The sequence below is a fragment of the Rhineura floridana genome, chromosome 2, assembly GCF_030035675.1.
Source record: "Rhineura floridana isolate rRhiFlo1 chromosome 2, rRhiFlo1.hap2, whole genome shotgun sequence".
Taxonomy (NCBI): Eukaryota; Metazoa; Chordata; class Lepidosauria; order Squamata; family Rhineuridae; genus Rhineura; species Rhineura floridana.
The window spans coordinates 124,454,388-124,475,256 of NC_084481.1; the positions used below are offsets into that span (position 1 = coordinate 124,454,388).

At 37.9% G+C, this 20,869-nt stretch overlaps 1 protein-coding gene and 1 long non-coding RNA gene across 4 annotated transcripts in view; both read left to right on the plus strand.

The window, feature by feature from the left end:
* Positions 1 to 20,869, plus strand: part of USP47 (ubiquitin specific peptidase 47) — a 70,637-nt gene that overhangs the window by 30,696 nt on the left and 19,072 nt on the right. For 2 of the 3 annotated variants that reach the window (XM_061610417.1, XM_061610419.1), the window contains 9 exons: positions 1,215 to 1,294; positions 1,869 to 2,018; positions 12,865 to 12,960; positions 13,052 to 13,204; positions 14,499 to 14,666; positions 16,535 to 16,666; positions 17,766 to 17,842; positions 18,780 to 18,835; positions 19,343 to 19,455. In XM_061610417.1, coding sequence (XP_061466401.1) covers positions 1,215 to 1,294; positions 1,869 to 2,018; positions 12,865 to 12,960; positions 13,052 to 13,204; positions 14,499 to 14,666; positions 16,535 to 16,666; positions 17,766 to 17,842; positions 18,780 to 18,835; positions 19,343 to 19,455 — 1,025 coding nt within the window. The remainder of the gene's footprint in view (positions 1 to 1,214; positions 1,295 to 1,868; positions 2,019 to 12,864; positions 12,961 to 13,051; positions 13,205 to 14,498; positions 14,667 to 16,534; positions 16,667 to 17,765; positions 17,843 to 18,779; positions 18,836 to 19,342; positions 19,456 to 20,869) is intronic. The other variant, XM_061610418.1, reaches the window with a different exon arrangement.
* Positions 2,019 to 12,018, plus strand: LOC133377104 (uncharacterized). The gene is made up of 3 exons (XR_009760612.1): positions 2,019 to 2,099; positions 9,210 to 9,359; positions 10,254 to 12,018. It is a non-coding gene; the product is annotated as an uncharacterized LOC133377104 (long non-coding RNA).

The window sequence follows — 20,869 nt, forward strand, 5'->3', positions numbered from 1 at the left end:
TCCTGTATTTCTCTTATTTGTTCTCAAATCAATACATTGCCATCACAAATAAGTACATGGAATACAAATCATTAATCCATTGTTGAATGGAATGTGATGACTTCCAAAAGTGGGGGTACGAGTCAGCAGTTAGAAATGTAGTGAAGTTTCAAGATCTAAATTAAAAGACTGCTCAAAATGGTGGGATCTGACTTTTGTCCCACGTTGCCATCTCTTTGGGGATGGCGTTTATTAGCAGTGGAGCCTCTGTGGTTTCCAATAAGTCTAGGTTTTGTTGGATGAGATTGATCAAGGAAGGACATTTTGATAGGCAAGAGTACTATGGACCACTGTTCAGATTGAATGAAGCATTCCAATACTCTATTCCACTCCTCATGGAGGTATGATATATCCAACTTAATTCTGAGAAGTAACTATATAAGCAGGCCACTAGCCTTGGCAGACTGAATAACCCAATCAGATCTTCCAGGAGCTCTGGGATTCTAGACAGGTACTTGATCCAAAAATGGATGTGAGAAAGTGTTTAATTTGGAGAATTTAATTTCCAATTAGTTGTAATTGAAATTATGTAATTGTTTAAATATTTAAATTCACCCTCCATTTCCAAAAGTTGGTCCAAAATCATTACCTGGGAACATATCTGGACCTTCCACCTAAAGGTGTTTCCATTTGTTTTTCAGATCAAGGTTAGCCTGGCATGTACATATGGATCTGTGTGGAGTGTGTTCCAGGCAAGTCAGGTGGCATGAATGGTAGGCAGTTTAGAAATAGGGATACTTAGATAGATGGATCCCTGAAATGGGGTCAAATAAAAAGTTTCTAGTTCAACCCAAGTAGGAGACAGTGAAGCTGCCTAGAGTTCAGTGATAAAGTGGTAAGTTGAGAAAAGGTAAACTTCTTACTTTAGTTGGTAACTGCAGTTTTCTTAACAGTTTGACTCCCATCTGCACAGTATCCCTCATAAGATGGTCAGTTAGAGTGTAACACACTTCAGTGCACAAAACAGTCAAGGAATATTGCTTTGATCATATTTATTTTGTCCCAAACTTAGTGGGAAGGGGGTCCACCTCTCTAGGTCTGTTTGATATTATGTAGAAGTCTTCCTAAATTAAATGTTGCCATTGTTGGAATACTTTTTTGGTAAACAAGGTTAACAAAATTCTCTAGGTAGATGTCTTAATTAACTAAATGAAGTTACTTTTATTTACCAACAGCATGGCAGCAGCATGATGTTCAGGAACTCTGTAGAGTCATGTTTGATGCTTTGGAACAAAAATGGAAACAAACAGAACAGGTAACACCTTTAGTCTGTTCTTGTAGTAATGGAATTAAAGAGGAATAACATGCAGTATTGCTTGAAACAGAAATTAGATATAGAATGGTTCAGTAGACAGTATTGTATGACCTTGTTTCAAATACTGGTTTAGCTTGAGGCAGTATGGAGAAAGTCACATGCTCAGATTTAGCTGAAGTGGGAATAATTCTGATCCAGATCAGAGATGTTGTTAAGATTGGATAAAGAAACTGTTTATCTGTCCTGAGCTTTGTAGTTAGATTTATTTTTAGTTTAGAAGGCCATTGAAAAAATAAGGCTGTAGTGATGGATATCAGTATGTTGTAACAGAATTAGATAGAAAGGGAACTAGAATAAGTTCTGGTTTTTAGTAAAAATGCTTCATTATCTGAAGGAAAGTTATTGGGAGATTTCACATATCATGAACATCTGTATTATCCCTGTAAAATGTTGCTTCTGCATTTCAAAATGGAGTAAGTTAAATGCCACAGGAAGGAATATTGTATAAAGCAAAAGATCCTGTTTATGTTCCTTTGGGCTAGGCTAAAACATTTAAATTCTTTCTCAATTGCAGGCTGATCTCATAAATCAGCTTTATCAAGGCAAGCTGAAGGATTATGTAAGATGTCTGGAATGCGGCTATGAGAGTTGGAGGATTGACACATACCTGGATATTCCATTGGTCATTCGACCTTATGGTTCCAACCAGGCTTTTGCAAGTGTGGTGTGTACTGTTAACCTGACTGCTAATGCATCTACACACGCATTACATACATAATGCAACACTGGTATCAGTTTCTGGAAAGTAAGTATCCTCTTAGATGCTCTATCTTGGGTTGTCCGTCTTTGTGCAGTAATCCAGCTAGCAAGTTCTAGAAGGTTTTTTTGACCCTTCAATGAGTCCTACTGGTGCATGTTTAAGAGGGAAGGAAGTTCAGCTAAGTAACTTTGTAGTCAGAATAATACTATTATGTTCTTATAACTCTTGGAATTCACTGTTAGTTCTATTGGGGTATTTTGATAGGTGTTTTTGTTTTATGAGCATCTGAAAAAGTGTTAATCTTGTTAATAGTTGCAATAAAAATAGAGGAACTGCTTGTGGTGGTAATGGAATTTCTCCTTCTATTTTGAAACTATGACTAATAAGAGATACTGTGAGCCTTATCTTTGGGACAGTTATCCTGGAACTAATGGTAGTTATCATACAAGGGAAATGAATGTGGAATTCTAATTTTGAATTCCAAGTATGCTTTTTTTGGTGTTAGGCAAGGGCAGAATCCAAAGCAGAGAACAAAAATAGCAATAATAGAAAGGCATGAGAAAATAAACCAAATAGGTATGATTTCTCTAGATATTTATTTGCAAAATCCTTTCGTATATTGTGTAGGTGATTCATCTGCCCATCTATTGCATTTGATAATATTTATTTAGATTGTTCATTTTTGCATACACATTTGATTTGGTTCTATGTATAAAAATATACTGGACATAATGATATCTAGGGATAATAAAAATCTGTCTTAGTAGCTTAGCTTTTCCCTGTTTACAATAGAATTGGCTAAGCTTTTTCAGGTCAAGTGCCTCATTGAGGGTTTGCCATCCTGTACTCTGTGGGTCATGTGCAAGTACATTCACACATTTATGTGCGCGCACATGCTCAGTAATGAGAAAGGCACACAAGTAATACATGCTCACTCAGCTATTTTGATACCTAGGGCAGCACTGGTGTAGGAAAGTCTTCCTGCTACAATACTGCCCTGGGGATCCAAAAGTACCACCTCTTTTTACCTTTGCAAAAGTCTCAGTTCTCTGGTGCAACACATTGTTCTCGGAATCTAAACAAAAAGGAGCGCTTCTTTCTTTCCGAAGCCTCTCTGAGACTTTTTAGCCGTAGTGCTGGCCTTCTAAAAATGGTGCTAAATCAGAAGAAAAAGTGGCCCTTCTCCAAAAGTAAAAAGGTGACATTGCTCCCTCTCCCTGCTTATTAGATCAGTACAGTGATGGGGCCCAACAGTGCCACCTGCTGACAAAATTTTAATTTTTTACAAGAATCCAAATGGATGCAGTTTTGAGAGCTGCCAGAATTTAATTCATTCATCATTTTATTTGTATGCTGCCTTTCCACAAAAAAATTGTGCTCAAGGCAGCTTACAACAAGGTGAACAGAAGTACATCTGAAAAACAATTTTGAAAACAATTTTCTAATAATAAAAAATAATAAATGGTAACATAACAAATATAACAGCAAGCAAAAACAACTTTTCAATATTAATAACATAATAAACCAATCTTTAAAAACAAAGAAGTAATCATTACCTCCCCCCCCCCAAGCCCCTAAGAAAAACCATCTACTATATCTCCTACAAAATTTCATTATTCTGAGTGGAGGCTTGTTTTCGAGGGACTGCTGAGACAAGGCCTCAGCAGCAGCACAGTCTCTTTGTAAGCAGTGCTGCAAAGGCTGTAAGTCTCTTTCCTCCCCTTCAACACAGGTGTAGGCTTCCAAAGTCAGGGATAAAAGGGGCAGGGGAGGTCTTCTTCCAGATTGGCAGAGCTTCTGTAGAGAACTCCTTACCAAATAGTGTGGGTGTGTGGGTGAGTGGGTGTGTGGGTGAGTGGGTGAGTGAGTGAATGAGAGGGAGGGAGAGGGACGGATGGACAGCCTGCAGGCCATGGTTTAACCAACCTGGGTTTGCAACATCATAGAAACATTTAAAATACTGTTTTCTGAAATGTATTTGACGATTTAGAACTGTCAACCCTTGCCATGTATTCTCATTTTGTTTTTAAAATTTCTTTATAATGTTACAGCACACTTTTTATTGCTTTTTGCAAACAGCAAAAGGAGTTTGCTTGCTATGCTCCTGTTCATAAATAGGGATATGGCAGCAGCATTTTCCACAGAACAGATATATTTTTAAAATGTATGGGCTGACTTCAGTCTTGTGTAGTGTATTTCTAAAAATAAAACTAGAATCCCTATAAAAAATAAAACTAGGCCCTCTGTAGTCCCCTGAATGTTCGTAAATATACAGAGTGATATATAGAGTAAGAAGGCGTACTTTATAATTTCTTCACAGATAAGACTTGTGATTGTGCATGTGAGCTTTGCTTATGAAAATAAGAACTGTCCTGCATGATCAGACAAAGGGCCACCTAGTCCAACATTCTTTGCAAGAATCCTAGCAACAAACAAGCACTAGGTAGCAAGGCAGCAATTGGCCAGTGGACCAGAAATGCCTTCTGCACACTCGTGGTCCATGTTAACTGAAAACTGTATAGCTTTAGCCACTTTCATGTACTGTTAAATTTAGCATGCTGTTTAGGAAAAAGTATTATATAAATTATCCCAGCAGTTTGCAGTGTGTTTTACAACTTGAGGGCAGATAAAGGTGACGTAGTGTATGTAGTAAATAGTACTATTTTGAATGCCTGCATGTTTTGATTACCATTAAGCACATCATTGAGCCATCTTTATAATTAATAGAGATACCTATTTGGATAATAGGAAGCAGTTCATTCCCCTTTCTCTGTTGCATTTTTTAAAAACGGTGTAGTAAGATCTGTTGTCTTAAACTCTTCACGTGAGGTGGGAGAAAAGGAAATCGCTTAACTATCTCAGGATGTGTATTCTGCATAAATCTTAACTGCTGGAAATTTGTATAGATATCAACCCTTACCTATTCTGACTAGTTGAAACAACATTGTCTGTTTCTGTTATGACTATCTGCACATGAAAATCAAGTTGATCATATGCTAAGTTGCTTCTAAAGCTATTATGTTGGAAACCCTCTTGATGCTTCAGTCGTCTGGGCTGTGTTATGCTTTTTCATGCATTGTATTGCAAAGTTGGCTCTTCTGGTGGCAGAAAATATTTTAGCAGTCTAGTCTTCAACAGATGGGAACTATGGAGGATACTTGCTTTTGGAGAAGGGAAAAATCGCCTGTTTCTAAATGGAATTCTCTGAAGGTAGTATCCTCCATTGATCCACAGATAAGAATAAGTAAGGAGTGGGTTAAGAGGTCATATCAATCATATAATGGGATCAACACATGTGCTAATAGGGCTTGTGGAAGGGAATGTAAAACTCTTTCGATCTTGCTAGTCAGTTCCTGAGGGACTTGCCACAGGCGGCACTACCCAAAATAGGGAATCTAAAGAGGATACTACCTTCAAAGAACTCTAGTTAGAGGTAAGTGATTTCCCTTTCATAACTGAAAATATGCCATTGCCTAACTGGTGAAAAGAAAAGGCCTGTCTTTTCTGCTTGCCATTGTATATTACAAAAGGTTGACATTTGAAATTTGTAATAATTTGTTAAATGGAAATTTTGAGAAAAATAGAAGGCTTACTTCTGACTCTTCAGATCAAAATAGAAATTAAATGTCTTTATCTGCAGGTGTTGGGGCTTCAGCTTCTTATTGCTATGTTTGTTTGTAATTGAAGAAATTGTTTATTTCACTTTTCTGATCTCTTTATTTTTAAAATTTTATTTACATCATAGTATAGCTTTACTATCATTTAGTATTTGGGAGGGAGGAAACCTGCTGCCTTTGCTTGTAATAATAATAATAATAAATTTTATTTATTGGCCGCCTATCTGTCCAGGTTAGTGTATTCCTTGCAAGGCCATGTAGAAGTGTGATTGAAAAAATAAATTATTAAAACCTTATGAAGCAATAAGGAATTTGTTGCTGATTAAGCTAATGATTAACGGATTCCAAATATAAATCTGAAGAAAATACTGAAGAGGAAGTTTATGCTGTTTTTGTTCATAGCCAAGAGGAAGATTTCTTTAATTGGATTAATAGTTGTGCAGAAAGCCTGCATAGCTGAAAGTATGGGTAACATTGGTAGGCCTTCATCTCTGGATCTGCTTGGCTGTGATCCAAATATTAAATTTCTGTTTTTAAAGTAGCTTACAACTCTCTCTCTTTAAATTGCAGATTGTTTATCACTTAAGATATAAGTGTGCTATGGAACTCTTGCTCTTGCATTAAGACGTACCTGCAATATATTGCTGTCACATTAATATGAGACGTAGATCGTGGCTTCACACATAAGAAAAGTGTTCAGGCTGACAAATGACAACACAACCAATTTGCATAGCTTCAGGGTGATGATTTAGACTGAACATCCCAGGGTCTATTCTGACCTGGCCCAGAGTAAACTTTGAAAGGACTTATTCAAAGGCAGATTTCCAAAGCCAAAGTAAGGGTTTAAAATTAAAATAGGCATGGTCTGAAGGTATGTCCTACACCACTCTTGCTGAAGCTGAGCAGGTTTATGTCTGGTCAGATGGGAACCTTGCATGCATTACATTGAGTACCACAGAAGAAAGATACAAATGGAATGTAATTATAAACTGCTTCACTACAAATGCCCGTATGACAGGTTTGTGCAAATTGTAGACCACCAAGGTGAGTGAAGCCCACAAGCCATATTTTGTGACTTGCCGGATATTTGACAATCCTCCTGGGTTTTTTTTAAATTCCAGGTAGGCAGCAAAAACAATTAAGTTCTTGGTGGGCCACTATTTGTGATTGGTAGGCTGCACTATTTTAGTAGGTCACATCCACCAAACCAGAACTAGACTCAGATGCCATATTTTAGGTCCAGATATTAGCCTGTTGTGCCCCATCCCACCCTACTCCTGATATACCTATATACCCTACTATTTAGATAACATTTGAAAAGTAAACTCTGAACAAGAACTAATTTTGCTAGCAATTTAAAATTTATAATAGGAAACCATTGTCAAACTCAGTGGGTACATTTGCTGTCAATTACCCTATTCTATATAATTGGAAACCATGGAAAATATAATTCCTTACATGTAAATTGTCTTACTGTTTGGGGATGATCTTTTTTTTTTAAGGGCAGTAAATATAAGGCTTATGTGTTTCCATGATTCACACCACAGATTAACTAATAGTAACTGGTGGAATTTAATTACAAATGTATGAAAGCATATCTATAAAAAGGTTAGATTTGGCTTTTGTAATCAAATACTGTTATTCAAAGGCTATTTGCCTGTGTGTTTGCAAAAAAAAAAGTCCTAGAAAACCCAAGAGTTGACAGTGTTAGTCTGAAGCAAGTATTGGTAATCTTACATGTATAGATATTGGCGGCCATGAAACTTCATGAAAAGTGGAAAGTAAATGGATCCAGACTAATAGTGCAAACCTAGACATACCTACTCGGAAACAAAGCCACTTATCAGGGTTTACTCCCCAATTAAGTGGGCATAGAACTGTAATCAAGGTAGTTATTGAAATAAGTGAGAGTGAAAGCAATGAGACATATGATCCGGAAGCTCAGTTAATGTAGGGTTGGATTGAAACTTTGCCCCCACCCCTGAACAGAAGAGCTCCTTTTGTCATTGGAAGGCTCCTCATCCAGGAAAGGTATCCCAGTGGAAGAATAGGTTGAGGAGGTGATTTGTGTTGATTTCCCCCTGTAACCTATATACACCCCTAAACTGCTCTGGAAGGTTGGGGACCCTCAAATAGTGTGGAAGGTGATTGCAGGGTGAAGGAAAAATCTGTAAAAATGCTCCTTCCTTTTTTTCCTGCAGTCAGATGTATCTTGGGTGGAACCTCACTCAGGATGCTATCACTGGTGGGAGCAAATTCTGATGTAACTCTTAAGATACTATCCTATCCCAGTAACCTGGGAATAAATCCCCTTGAACTTAACGGTACTAACTTCTGAGTAGACAGATACCAGATTGCCCTGTGAATCTGGATCCATTCTCTTGTACTTAAGAATAATGTGAAAAATGAAATATTTTGGGTGATTATCCATTATCACATGAAGTTCTGCTCGTATAATGGGACATCCCCTTCTCCTCCTCCCCTGTGCCCCTCAAAGTCTGATCTGCTTTGAGAGCCTCTTGTAGTGGCTACTAAATTGGATCTAAGTGCTAGTATAAATTTGAAGTGGTTTACATTTTATGTAATTTCTTATTGACCTATCATGAGGCAGAACCACATTGAAAACCAAAACTTTTATGCCGTTATATAGAGACATTTTAGTAGAAATTGTATTCCAGTGGAAAAGTTTATCCATATAAGGCCAAAGCAACATTATAGAAAGTATAGAAAACTGTAGAAATAAACTAGAATGAAAAAATAGTTTTAAGAAAATACATTGCAATCAAATATAAAATGTATATTTTTAAAAATTGGGCTACAAATGCCATTAAAATTGCTTTGAGCTTCACTTCCTCCTTGGTAAGCAATAAAGTCATTAAATAATACATTACCATTCATGATTTTTCATGCAATTTTTGAAGATCCATAGGAGCATCACTTATTTTTACCTATATATAAATATAGAATAGTATGGTTCCTTGTTGACTTGCACATCACAGTCTACATAAATTTTACATAACCACTTTGTCAATCATTCACATGCCATCTATTTTTTTAATGAAAAGACATAACATTTTCTGTTGTACTGCATATATCTAGGTCTTTAAACAGTTACTTCCCATATAATTTGCTGAAAAATTATACCTCAAATGTTTTGGTACAGATTTCTTAAGAATTCTTGTTGGCAATTGCTCCCTGAAAGGCATTATTTGCAGGTCACAGATGTAGTTTAAAATTCTACATTTTGTGTAGGTAATGCATGCTTGCTTCAGATTGTAATATATTTTATATAGAGTCAAACTTTTGTTTTTAATTGCTAAAAAAATCTGCAGTATTTAGATGCAATCATTTTCTTGATTTTTTTTAAGGTGCCGAGGGGCCAAGTAAAATAGAGTAGTCTCCCCTCTTTCCTCTGGCGAGCCATCATGGTTTGAAGACCAGTCATTTTGCAAAGAGTTTCTTCTCTGTCAACAACAATGGAATTTTTGTTCATGTGAAAAAGCTGGGGCTGTAAAACCTTTATTCTGTTTGTTCTTAGTGCTTCTCTCAGAAATGGAGGGAGAAGGGATGAATTAGAGGCTTTTTGAAGACCTTCCCATATCCTTGATCTCCTCCCAAAGTGGGATCCATCAAACAACATGCTTTAGATAGTAATCTTATAAGCTGGGTACCAGCCATTTTACAATTGGTGAGTCTTCTCCCCGACCAAGTCCCCTATTATTTATTTAGACATCAGGGAGCAACTGTTGATCATGAAAGAAAGTTACTTTCAGGACTTTTTTTTAAATGACCTTATCTGTCTTCAAATTACTCGTTAACAATATGCCAAATGATATCTCTGTTTTAACCTTCACATGTGAACGTGCATCTGGAATTTATAAACCCAGTCTTCTGTCAGCTTTCAAGCTAACTGGGTTAAATGTCTTAATATTTTTTGTAACTTTTGAGCAAAACTCTCATTTGACATGAAATAGAAAGTGTCAGGCCCTCCCATTAGCAGTCAAGTTGTTTCATACAACAATTAATTACTAGTTTTTTTAAAAAAATTTCAAAGTATTACAAAAAAAGAGAAATGGGGACTTGGTGCACTGAGAGAAAATAAAAATATCTCTTAACTTCTTACTCTAAGGACAATTCCAGGTGATATGCTTAAAACATGCCACTACTGCATGTTTCTTTTGTGAAGTAATAATGCACGTCTCAAACCAAAAGCACTAGTACCGTATGTTGTTTGTTTATGAAGAGATTTCATACCAATCTCCAGCATTCATTTTCAGAGCAGTTTACAATAAAATGATAAACATATCAATATGAACATACAGTCAAACCATTAAAAGTGTAAAATTATTTTAAAGGCATGTTAAAAGAATAGGAAAAGAATAAAGGTCTTTGTATAGTGTCAGAAAGATGCCACTGCATCAGATGAGTTTACCTGGAGACAGAACTCCAGAGACAGGCCACTGCAACTGGAAATGCCCTGTCCCTAGTTGCCATTTGCTGTGGGGTGGGGGTACTCAGAGGAGTGGATTGGTGTATGGTCAAATTTATACCCTGCTCTTGTTAATGCATTTTTATTACTCAGAGTGACTCACAACAACTAAAACGCTACCATCCATAGTCAATACAACAATATGTGGGAGTGGGCATTTCTTCAGGAACCAAGACCCAAGCTGGGTAGGTCTTTGTAGGTAAGCACCAAGACCTTGAATGGAGCTTAGAAATGAACTAAAACACAGTGGTGAAGTATATTCTCAATTACCACTCTGGCCAGTATTTCAGAAGGTATTAATGAGAGTTTCTGGACTGTATTCAACAGCAATATAAGTTTAATGTATTAGAGTAAAATGAAAGTTTACCAGAGTAGGGATAACTTAGACAAAACTGTCTATATCCAGAAGAGGTCACAATTACATACCCACCTAAGCTGGTGCAAGGTGCTCTATGCCATTGAGGTTACTTGAGCATCTAGTGACAAAACTTCTAGGACAGCCGGAAGGTGCATCACAATTCAAAGCAGGCTGAACCTTAACTCCCTAGATAGGGGAGCTATCTACCCACAGAACCTTGTCTTGTCAAGATTGAGCTTTGGGTTATTAGTCTTCATCCAGCCCATTGCTGATTTCAGACATCTGTTAAGCATTTCCACTAACATATGTTAAAAGAGAAATAGGGATGTGTGTCATTGGCATGCTGATGACACTTCATTTGAAATCCTCACATAAACTCTCTTGACACCTTCAAGTAGAAGTTGACAAGTATGGATGATAAAAAAAACCACACTGCAGGACCCCATAGCAGAAACGCCACGGGACAAAGACATAATCCTCCAACACAACTTCCTGGAAATGACTTTGCAGGTGGGAATGGAATCGCCATGACACCATACTTGAAGCTCCCAATCCATCAAGCCTATGCAGAAGGATACCATGGTGATTGAGGTCAAGGCGACTGAGGTCAAGGACAACTCATTGGGTCAGAGTCCTCCTGTCCCTTGGCTACCAAACATACATCAAACTTGGCATGAGACTCATTGGATGAATCCAAGTTTTATCGCTTTGCTGCAAATAAGTGTCCTCATTTTCTCTTCTCAAAATGTTTTTTAAACATGTTGGGATGTTGTTTGATCCAATACAGAAACAGGAATGCTAAACCTCCAAAAAACGAGTTTATAGTGAAGTTGAAACTTTCTTACTCTTAAAGTCCAGAAGAATGCATTCTTCATCATGGAAGTCCACCTAAAGTAGTGTTTTCCAACCTTCTCATAACTTTTCTAAATGAAAGCTTCAGGCATGCTTCACTCTTACAACCAAAATGTATAACAGTAAGAATTCCCTGCCTTCAGAAGAGTCTACCCCCATGTTACTGAATGAGTCACATATCTAGTGTACCAGCTAGCTGGAATGGGGCAAGCTGAGTAGTGACTTGTTACATTTCTTTAAAATTAACAGACTCCTCTGAGGGTAGCTACTTCTATGGCATCTTTTCATAAAGAACTATTGAATTATCTAATTTCACTGGGAGGAAGTGATCCCAAAACAGGCAGTCTGTAATAAAGTTGATTTTTTTTGAAATCAGAAACTTTCATCTGAATCCATTTTGAACAAATAGAATCAGTTATTCATTTGAGGAGATTTTTCAACATACCAGGTTTCTTTTGCAAGGAGCCAATCAGTGTTTTGACTTGGAAAGCAGCCTCTTTTGCCATAAGGGACTCTAGCCTCATGAGAAGATATTTAGAATCCATTTCAGACAACTCTGATGGAAATTTCTAAATTTTAAGTGTATAAATTTATTCTCGCATGTATCTCCCCTTTTTTATTTTTTAGTTACAATTAAAAATTCTTTTATGTGGCATTTTAAATGTATTTTTTAAATGTAAAATTAAAATGTATTTTATTTTGTTCCCTTTTGATGTAATCAATAAAGTCTGTTCCAGTGGGCAGCCTCCTCTGTGGTTTTGGGCTTGTCAGCACAATTTCTTATGCTGCTTTTCATACCTGACAGAGCAAATACTTTTTCTTACATGGAGGTTTTGTCTGTGTTGGAAAAACGATACGCATAAAGCAGTAGTGTCATACAGTCATGGAAGGATGTAGAATCAGGCTGTGGCAGTTTATACACTGAAATATGCATCTTATGTTTAATGGGACTTGTACATGCCTAACTATGTTCAGAACTGGAATCTAAGATTTCAGATTAATATGGCAATACCTTTCAGGGATAATAGGGCAGAATTATACCTTTAAAAATATGCCCTATGTTTAATGCTGTAGTTGTTCCTGAACGAACAAAGCCATCTTTAAACCAAGAGAGTGAAGGCATGACACTGATCAACTTTCATGACTGACTGTGCCACTGTGACTTAATGTGATGTGCAAGATAACAGACTTATTTTGCTTCTGATTGTTCACAAAACCTTATTCTGATGGAACCATCAACTACATAATAAAATGTGATGTGTTATTGATCATGATTTGACTGCTTACCTAAGGCAGAATGCAAACATTTACACTTGAATTTTTCTTCCCTCACCCGCTAGCTGTGTGTTTAATAATTTCTTTTGTTCATAGAATTCAAGATTCTTTGATTTCAAAATATTAAATCACCTGTTATATGCACTTGCTTCCTGTGCAGTTCCAGATTGCACATATAATCTGTCTCAGCAGCTGCTTATCTTTTTTAAACTTAATTAGGAGGAAGCTCTACATGCTTTCATTCAACCTGAGATCCTTGATGGCCCCAATCAATATTTCTGTGAAAGGTGTAAGAAGAAATGTGACGCAAGGAAGGTATTATATTTCTTTTGACAGTACTATGAAGTACCTGGATATATATCCCTGAAATTTATCATTGCTTATTGGGCTGCCTTATGTTTTTCAGGGCTTGCGATTCTTGCATTTTCCTTATCTGCTGACTTTGCAGCTGAAGAGATTTGACTTTGATTATACCACTATGCACAGGATAAAACTTAATGACCGTATGACATTTCCTGAAGAGCTAGACATGGGCTCATTCATCGATATTGAAGATGAGGTAACAATCATCATGCTGACTGTGTTTTCAAAGATAAAGATAATTTTTAAATGTAACTTTGTTGGTCTGAGTAATTAGTTTGAAATCTATTCCTGGTGTCAAGGCCTAAACGTTTCTCTCTTTTTTTCTTTCAAACTTCTTGTTAAGTGTAAAAACTGACTTGCTGCTGTGACATCCAATATTAAATTATTTTACAATCCCAGCTGAAAATATAAATTTTCTAAAAGAAAACCTTGGTCTTGAGGGTGGAACCCAATTGGCACACCTTGCACTTTGCTCCAGCGGAAGGATTCACTAACAGAAGAGTGAAGGTGACTTTTGCCACTTTTCCTCTGCAGCCCCCCTTTTTTGTACCTTTCTTCCCTGTTCTGGAAAATCCTCCAGTCCTCTGGAGATGGTTTTCAGGAGCGCAGGGAGCTGCAGAACACTAGTGGATGCCTCCACTGCCTCAAAAACTCTTCAAGGTGTACCATTGGATGTAACCCTAAGATTTTGTGTGAACTGGTTTGTCTGGAGTGCATGATGGCTCAGAGTAAACTTTCTACATTGTGAGTCTTCTGGGTAGTGATTTTGTAAAAGCATCTAGTACAAACAATAATGCAGGACATTCTCTGTATTTGCAACATGTTTGGCTTCTTAAACCTACCTTGTATTTATTGAAATCCTGAGGTCCACCTGGGTCCAGGTGGAAAATAGTGGCCCGGGCATATACGTACAGTTACAATAAAGGAACAGAGGAGCACAAACTGGTTAAAATTCCAGGACTGAGTATCAGAACTGAGCTCAAAATTGTTTCATGAAAATATCTAATTATGTTCTTCCTCCAAATTTATTTGTTTCAGTGGAGTTTTTTTTGGGGGGGGGGCAGCCTTTTAGTTGCTGTTTGCTGCTCTTGTAAATTGGAAACCCTTGCTAATCTACTACAAATTACACAGAGTAGATCTTAATTTACCTTACGCTGCCTCCTGTACATATTGGCTATATCCAGTGGCACCTTAGCAACTAACAAATTTATTATGGCTTAATTCCATGATAGTTTATGCCATGATAAAGTTGTTCAGGTAACACAACACCTTGATATTAAAATTTTATGTTACAGTTGAATAGTTAAAGGGCATAATACAGTCAATGGACAGACACAATACCCATGTGCAAAGGTTTCCCGTTGGTATATATAGTGTCTCATGTTTATGTGGTATACAAGAGTACAACATGAACATTCCATTTAAATTTCATCAGATGTGTAGGTCCTTAATATTTTTTAAAAAACGAATTGTGCATACTTGTTTTTAAGAAGTCTCCTCAAACTGAGAGTTGCACTGACAGTGGAGCAGAAAATGAAGGCAGTTGTCATAGTGATCAGATGAGCAGTGATTTTTTGAATGATGATGGAGCTGATGAAGGAATATGTCTCGAAAGCAATAGTGCTGCTGAAAGGATTTCAAAAGCTGCCAGTGAAAAGGTACGTATGTCTATGTGTGGTTTGCTCCATCCAATAACTGATTATGTTTTTAAAATGTGAGCCTTTTTGAGAAAATTCTGTTATGCCGTTAATGAACAACACTTACTCCATAATTAAGAAGACACCAAATCTCTGTAAAAGCTTACAGTGCAAAACTAGCCTGAGGGAGGTTGAAAATGTTAAAGGAGAAACAGGACTACAACTTATTGATAAGCCAAAGTTTGTAGTGCTTGGATCAAAAACAGCACTAATTTTACCGATACCTATAACAAAGTCACTATCCAATCTGCCTTGTAGGAAAGTTACTTCCCAACCCCTAATATAGCCATTACTTTCATATAGTGCAAGGGGAAGGAACAGAAATATTGGCGAAGAGTTCTCAGTTTGCCTTGAGGAGGGGGTAGTTACCCTACATCAGTAGAAAAACTAGTTGCTGACCAGAAAACTTGGTATATAGTTGGCCGGAATATGCGTGAAAAACAAAATGATTTGTCAGCTATCTTTAGTGTCAGTACTGCAATCTGATGCTGTTTAAATAGTAATTGATTGGAGGAGGAAAGAGAAATGGTGTAAATATTGTTAGATGGTAGTATGACAACTGCCAGGGATAGGATCATAACCTGAAAAACTTTTTTAGAAAATTGAAAGGTTGGGGTTCCTGAAGTATTGCGATAGGTACTTGAAGGTACTGGTTAATCTCCCAGTGAAGGGAGTTACTTTAATACAGTAATACTTCAGTTAATGAATCCTCCAGGAATGAAGCTCCTTTCAATGAAAGCAGTTTTGGGCATGGGGAGGAACGCACACTCTGACACGGTCAGAATGTGGCTCCTTGTCTGTTGGATTGCGGCAGCTGCTGCAGGCATCTCTCACATGCGACTGGAATTGCGCTGCTTGCTGGGTGGCGCAGGCACCTCTTTAGTAAACTGTGCTTCCGATGCCCGGAACCACTGTTTACTGCAGATGTGCCTGCGTGACCTAGCAAGGAGTGTGATTCCAGCCATGCGTGAGAGGCACTTGTGGCAGCCACAATCTTATCAGTCCTTCTTGCTTGGTAGCAGAAAGAGAGAAAGAGGGAGGGAAAGGAAACGGGGTGGGTGCATTGCATCCATGGTTAGCTCGAGTGTAGGGTGGCGACTGCCTGCTCATGTGTAGGGGAGGATGGCACAGAGACAGAGAGAGCGAGCATGAGCATGGGGTGATAGGTGTGGTGGCTGCCTGCTTGAGTGTAAGGGAGGATGGCAGACAGAAAGAGGGAACACCACTTAATGTCTGTTTAAGTGAGATGTCTCATGCCTTAGAGGTTCAATCAGTAAAAGATCCTGACTTTTTGGAAGAAGCCTTCAAGAGGTCTGTATGCAAGGCATTCTTGACCTGGTTGTTTCATTTCAGACATGCATATTGTTAAGTTGCTGAAACATGTTGCTCTTGTTTTTATGGTGTAAGAACCTATCCCTATTTTTCTGTCTTGACTCCAACCTCTGGTACCAAGTTTCTGTTAAAGAAGTAATGTCCAGGAACGCCTGTACTTTGTTCACTGGGCAACTGTAGTGGGGTAAAGATGAAATTCTAAGTGTAAGCGTTAAACTTTATGAAGTGTGGTTGCTATAATCAAGAGAGACACTGCCAGCCTTAAACATGATGAAAAATGCTTTGCAAATCTTCTTAAAATTTAATTTTATATTTTCATATATATGCAAACAATAGTGGGTTTTATTCAACTAAGTCCTCCTCAGAGTTGAAATTAATAAACCTGTTAGTCATATCCATTAACTTATATGGGTCTGCTGTGAGTAGTATTGAATACCACCCAGAGATTTTAACCATAGCTTTTTGTTTTAGCAGTATTTTTTCTACCATCTTCACAGAATTCATTATTGTATGAACTGTTTTCTGTCATGGTCCATTCGGGAAGTGCAGCTGGAGGCCATTACTATGCATGCATAAAATCTTTTACTGATGATCAGTGGTACAGCTTCAATGATCAGCATGTTAGCAAGGTAAGTTATGATCTTATGTTCAATTTCCAGTCTTTGGAGCAGAGAACCTGTGCTTATGTAACTAAAATGGCAGCATCCCTGTACAAGTGGGAGATATTGACAGGCTGAGAGAGAGAGAGAGAGAGAGAGAGAGAGAGAGAGAGAGAGAATTGCACTTCAAAAATCTTTAGAAAAAATTCCAAAGCAAATGTAGTTCATTCTCTGTATTGCTGCTTAGAAAGGGCTGTAGCTGGGAGAAACTGCCTTATGATAGCCCTGCAGTGCAGTTTATTTTGAATAATGCAGGATAGGGTCTGAGAGATATAGCACAATGCTGCAGTATTTGTCCAAAGACATTTAGATATGTATTACAGGTTGAGGGTTGGACTGAAGCTGAGAGAGTAGCTTGCAAAAACCCTGCAATGATATCCATTGTTTTTATCCCCACAACTGCATATTGGGAGACCTAGTTTACAATAACCCTGCATTTCACGGTTTATTTAATTAAGAAATTTTCTATACTGCTTAAGCAACAAAAAAACTCTAAGCTGTCCATTGTAGGTTGGATGGCTATGCGGAGAGAGTAGCTTGTATCAGCCCTGCAGTGTGGTCCGCCATTAATATTGCAGTTTAGATAGGAGACTGAGGCTGGTGTGGATTCTTAGGTTGTTTTTTTAAAAAAAAAAAAAAACTCCTGTACCTTTAAGGTTGCAACAAAGGTCAATCTACTTAAATTGCTTGATTTGGCGTGGGAGAAGGTCTCGGGGTAATTAATTGCATGTAGAAAGCTGGCTTGAATTCTGAATAGAAATCCTCCTGTTAGGAGGTAAAGACTATATATGTATGTATATATATGTATGTGTATATATAACAATTGTCTGTTGGAGAGGGAAAAGTGAGGGGGAATGGACTACCCTAGAAGAATGCATAGGTTGCTGGAACACTGAAGAGGAGCACTCCATGAAGTGAAGCCCACAAACAGAAAAACATAGTTTCCCGGCACAGCTTGCCTTTTTTATTTTTTGTTTTGCTTTTTGGCATTTACTTGTATAATGAGAGATCCAGTAGCAATAAATCAGATGAAATGTTTAATGGCAAATGCGTCATCTTTTCCGTCTAGATAACTCATGAAGATATTAAGAAAACTTATGGTGGAACATCTGGAAGCAGAGGGTATTATTCCAGTGCTTTTGCAAGGTTAGGAAATATCTAATTACATTGTAATACTTGTATAGTCCAGCTGACTTTACCCCTTTTCTGAATTAAGTATATTCAGAGTTATGGATAAAAGGCTTCTCAATGTTCAGTTAGCTTGAAAATTTGTTTGTCTCCCAAATACTTTGGTTTCACCCCAGATAGTCTGTAGCGTAATCAAAGTGGTGGGTATTTTACCTGTCAGGCTTACCTACTATGTCTTGAGTTCCACTTAAATACTGATGCCAGTTATAAAAAGTGCTTGTGTTACATAGATGGGCAGAGCAATCCAAGTGCCGGGAAGCGGGCGGTGGGGCAGTGGAGTAGTGGCTGCCGGAAAACTCTGTGGGATCCTCCTCCCACTCAGGAGCTGCTGGCCCAGCTGAACACCCGCTCCGTTGGGAGTTGCATGCACAAGCTGGCCGAGAAGCACTGGCTCCAACAAAACAGGTCTCTTGGAGAGTAAGTGCTCCCATAGGTCTCAATGGAAATTTTAAAAATTATTTTACTTCATTGGTCTTTTGGCTGGTGGAATTTGAAGAGGGATTGTCGGGACCCAGGGGACAAGTCGGAACGTAAGGAGGATCTCATGTAAGTCTCTCCTGGAGCTGTGCCACTTTGCTCCCCATGCCTCCGGAACACCCCATTTTGGGGCCTTCCACCAGCCCTCCATCTGCTGGGCTGGCCATCTCCGGTGGACCCCCAGTGGTGCCGGCAGGCTCCTAGCGGAGTCGCATCTCTGCTGCAGTGGAAAGTGGAGGCCGGCGCAGTCAGGAGCCTCTTGGTGCCACTGATGCTCTGCAGCATTCAGCTCACCTCAGCCCAGTGGAAAGGTGAGCTGGGCTATGCCCTTACTTACTACACATGTAGTTTAGATATTGTATGCAGATGCGCTCTGTTACATCAAAGATGGATACTAACTCTGAAATCTTCCCAATAGCTCTACAAACGCGTATATGCTTATATATAGGCTGAAGGATGCAATGAGGAATGCAAGTAAGTGCTTGTTTTCATAATTATTTCATAATTCAGAACATAATCAAACAAAAAGTTATACAAAATAAACTGCATAAATTAGCCAAGATAACTCTCCTTGAAATAAAATTTAACTTCCCCTTTTTATTTTACTAATTTTCCTAAATGTTATGCATCAAGCTGAATAGTAAGTACCTCCAAAATCCTCTAAAATCTTTGCATATGCACTATCCTCAGTTACATAAATCCTTTACCATGAAAACCTGGTAATACAGATTAAAATGGCTATTTTTATTGTGGTATTCTAAAATGTTAAAACATTGCAACAGATAAAATTACCGAGTAATCCTGCATAGTGAATTTAAAGGGACATTTCTGCTCTGGGCCTAGAGACAATCGGAAGGTGCATGGGCTGTTTGAACTACATGGGAGCAATATGTAAGGTTACAAATTAGCAAAAAGATTACAAAGTACTGAATGTTCCCAAATAGCAGCTCCTTTTAATTTTTGCCTGTTTGCATTGTTTAGAGTTCCTAGAAGTGAATGAATATCCAGAGCACATTAAAAGATTGGTAGAAAAAGAAAAGAAGTTAGAAGAACAAGAAAAGAGACAACGTGAAATAGAGCGCAATACTTGCAAGGTTTGTTCTGGCTGATTTCATCCCAATAGAATTTATTACTGGATTTCTTGCACATGTGGTGGGATTGTACGTTGACAAAAACAAAAACAATCTTGGAATCAAGTCAATACTCTATACCACATTAGGGCAGCCTTCACCAGCCCTGGTACCCTTCAGATACTGGAGTAGTACCATCAGCTCCCGTGCTGTCTAATGCTGATAGAAGTTATAGTCCAACAACATCTGGAGGGCACTAGGTTGGCCAAGGCTGTGTTAGGGTATGAGATACTATTAGACCCAGCATTTTTTTCTTATGCTATACAGATGGTTTATTTCCACAGGAATATAAAGAATAGGCATCATACAATGTTGGCAGCGAGAATTTTCTTTGCAAAAGATGGAGACCAGCAACAATACAAATTGTTAATGAATGGAGGGAGAAAATGCAGGAGTTTGCCTCAGTGAACAAATTTAACTCATTATGTCATATTTACATGGTGAGGGTGAGAGAGACGATAAATTTGCAATCATTTGGCAGCTGTGTATTGAACATAGCAAGGACTTGGGGTTAATTAAAATATATTGTAGTTTTACAGTATTTTGAAGTCAGGTTTGGCGAAGATGGGTGAATTATTTAATCTGTTGTCAAAAGGTTAAGATACAGTTTCTTGTTGCTTTTTCTCTGCTTTTTCACTTTTATTCCAATTGAAGTAGAATGCAAATTTGTAATTAAGCAGTCTTTTTTAATTAAAAAAAGAAAAGAATTTCAGTGTACAAGTCTGAGGCTCATTCATGTAATTTTAAACCATACTTTGGTTGCGTTTAGATGTAACACTAATGTGGCTTTCTCTGATTTTCTTGTCAAGGGCTTCCTATTACCCACCTAACTTGAATTCTCTAATTAAATTTAGAATACCATTATTTGTTTGTTTAAATTCAGGATACCATTATTTGTTTGTTTAAATTCAGGATACCATTATTTGTTTGTCTGCAATCTCATTTCTGATCATTAGTTGCCTTTTTATAAAGAAATTTCATTCCATGATGCAACATCTTTCTTTCTGCGCAAATAGCAGACATCCTGAACCTGTTTTTCACTTAGTCTCTGTCCTTCCTTATTACCCAACCATATACCTATATATATGTGTGTCTGTGTGTGTTCATGCCTAGCTTATGACTACTTGCAATTCAGCAAGTAGTTAAGTATGAGTTTTACTGTGGTTTTCCCACCCCACGAAGAAAAGGCTTCTATTGATGGAAAACGATCTGTATGTCTAGAGCTCTGTATTGAAGTGTATAGGAAAACCATAAGAGCTTTTGTGTGTGTGCATTGGAGTGCCAGCTTGAATGGATTCTCTTTAGACATCTGTTACTATTATGTGTGAATTCTGTTAGCATTCATGTTGATCATGTCAGAGGAAAGGGCAGTCTAGAC